General features: G+C 49.2%; 1 protein-coding gene across 1 annotated transcript; it reads left to right on the forward strand.

The window, feature by feature from the left end:
• Positions 1-13: 13 nt before the first annotated feature.
• Positions 14-1,168, forward strand: PPTG_24705 (hypothetical protein; the record flags this gene model as incomplete). Its single annotated transcript, XM_008918269.1, has 3 exons — positions 14-90; positions 745-872; positions 997-1,168. Coding segments are annotated over 3 exons (375 nt in total), but the record flags the coding sequence as incomplete, so codon positions are not given.
• Between the last annotated feature and the right edge of the window lie 599 nt (positions 1,169-1,767).

Raw genomic sequence — 1,767 nt, forward strand, 5'->3', positions numbered from 1 at the left:
GCTGAGGGATCACATGATCCATGCAGAACCGAAGCCGCCTGAGTCTATGCGAAGGCGTGAGCAGCGGGCGAGTTTGCCTCAGCGCACGACGTAAGAAACCCTCCTTGATGAGCTGTTGCACGAGATACGAGCTCACGCCTGACCCCTCTTGTACAGCACGCTGGTTCTCACGATCATTCACTGCCACCTCGGCGAGACGCTTGCACAGCTCCCCGCGGTCCTTCTTCTTTCGCCCCCGAGCGTGCTTTCTCGACTTGACTACTGCAGCTACTCGCTCACCCATAGACCTAATGCCCTGCTCCCAAATACGAGAAACAGCACAGCGGTTTAGATCAAAGTAGGCGGCGGTCCGCCCGATATCCCCGTGCCTCAGCACCCCTCCATTGCTGTGAAGAAGCAGCATCTCCCACACAGCTTGGTGCTCTTCGTCGGTCGCTTGTGATCTGCTCATTGCCGCTCCGGTTTGAAACTGGGGGGAGAGGTCCAGCGGGAAGATTGGGCGGGAGATTCAAAATTCAAAAACTTTGCAAGGTATAAATTTTGAACAGGATGTAATTTGATTGGAAATGCTCATTATTTTCCGCACGGAGGTAGTAATGGAGATTTATCGGAAAGATAAGCACAGCAATATATATTATGAACTAATGTACCTTTCGTGCATTTTGGCGGAGCTCTTGCATATCTCAACGACTTATCAAAGTTGGAACAACGACTTAGACACTCGACGAATAACATATTTGAAAGGGTTAGCGACTTCGAGGATGAGTTGTGGGATAGATGGACGGGTTGGGCCCAGATAATAGCGAATGGCGGACACTCGAACCGCCAACGGAAATGGACGAAAGTATCGCACGTCAAGATGGCCTTCAAACGTGTGTCAATTTGTCCGTGAATATGCTTAGTCTCATCCGTGTTTCTATATCGACGAGCTACGATCAGCACTGAGGACTCGCTTTCCTACACTGAGGAGCACTTCTGAAGCTACAATTTGTATAGCGCTCCGGTTCGATCTTCACCTCACGCGTAAGGTGCTTAGCAAACGGGCAAGGGAGGCTGCTCCGGCAGAAATTGCGGTGTACTACAACAAGCTATTTCCGTTTTACGCTGGACCAGAACAGATCGTCTTCCTGGACGAGACAGCAAAAGCCGGTCGTGACTGTATGCGTCGGTACGCGTGGTCGCCGAGGGGTGGTAGAACTGCCATTTAGACGGGGGGAGCGAGTCTCCGTACTGGCAGCAATAGATACGACAGGATTCGTTGCTTGTGAGATGACGAGGGGAACTTTTTCGCGTAGAGAGTTCCACAAGACTTTTAGTGAAAAGATTGCACCAATGTTGAATCGGTGGCCTCTTCCAAGAAGTATCGTGGTTTTTGATAACGCAAAGATACATATGTATCATGAGCTAGAGGAGTTAGTACACTCAACGAGTGCTCTACTCTTCTTTCTTCCTCCGTATTGCCCACAATTAAATCCTATAGAGGTGTCATTCTCTCTTCTGAAGCGGTGGATTATCAACCACGCCAACATGGCATTTCAAACTAACGCCGAAGCCGTATTGGAGGTTGCCTTACGAGAGTGTACTCGCTCTAACGATTCTGTAGGTAAAAAATTGTATCGAAAATGCGGGTATTCGGCTTGAATGTAGTTGATAGTGTCTTGCTTGTGGCTATATTCGACACGTACGCGCGTATATTGTTTTTGCTTCTTCTTCGTGCCCTTAATGGTGGGCAGTGCCATCCTGATTGGGATGTGAACTAGAGAGAAT

Source organism: Phytophthora parasitica (genome assembly GCF_000247585.1).
Source record: "Phytophthora parasitica INRA-310 unplaced genomic scaffold supercont2.169, whole genome shotgun sequence".
NCBI classification, from domain to species: domain Eukaryota; phylum Oomycota; class Peronosporomycetes; order Peronosporales; family Peronosporaceae; genus Phytophthora; species Phytophthora nicotianae.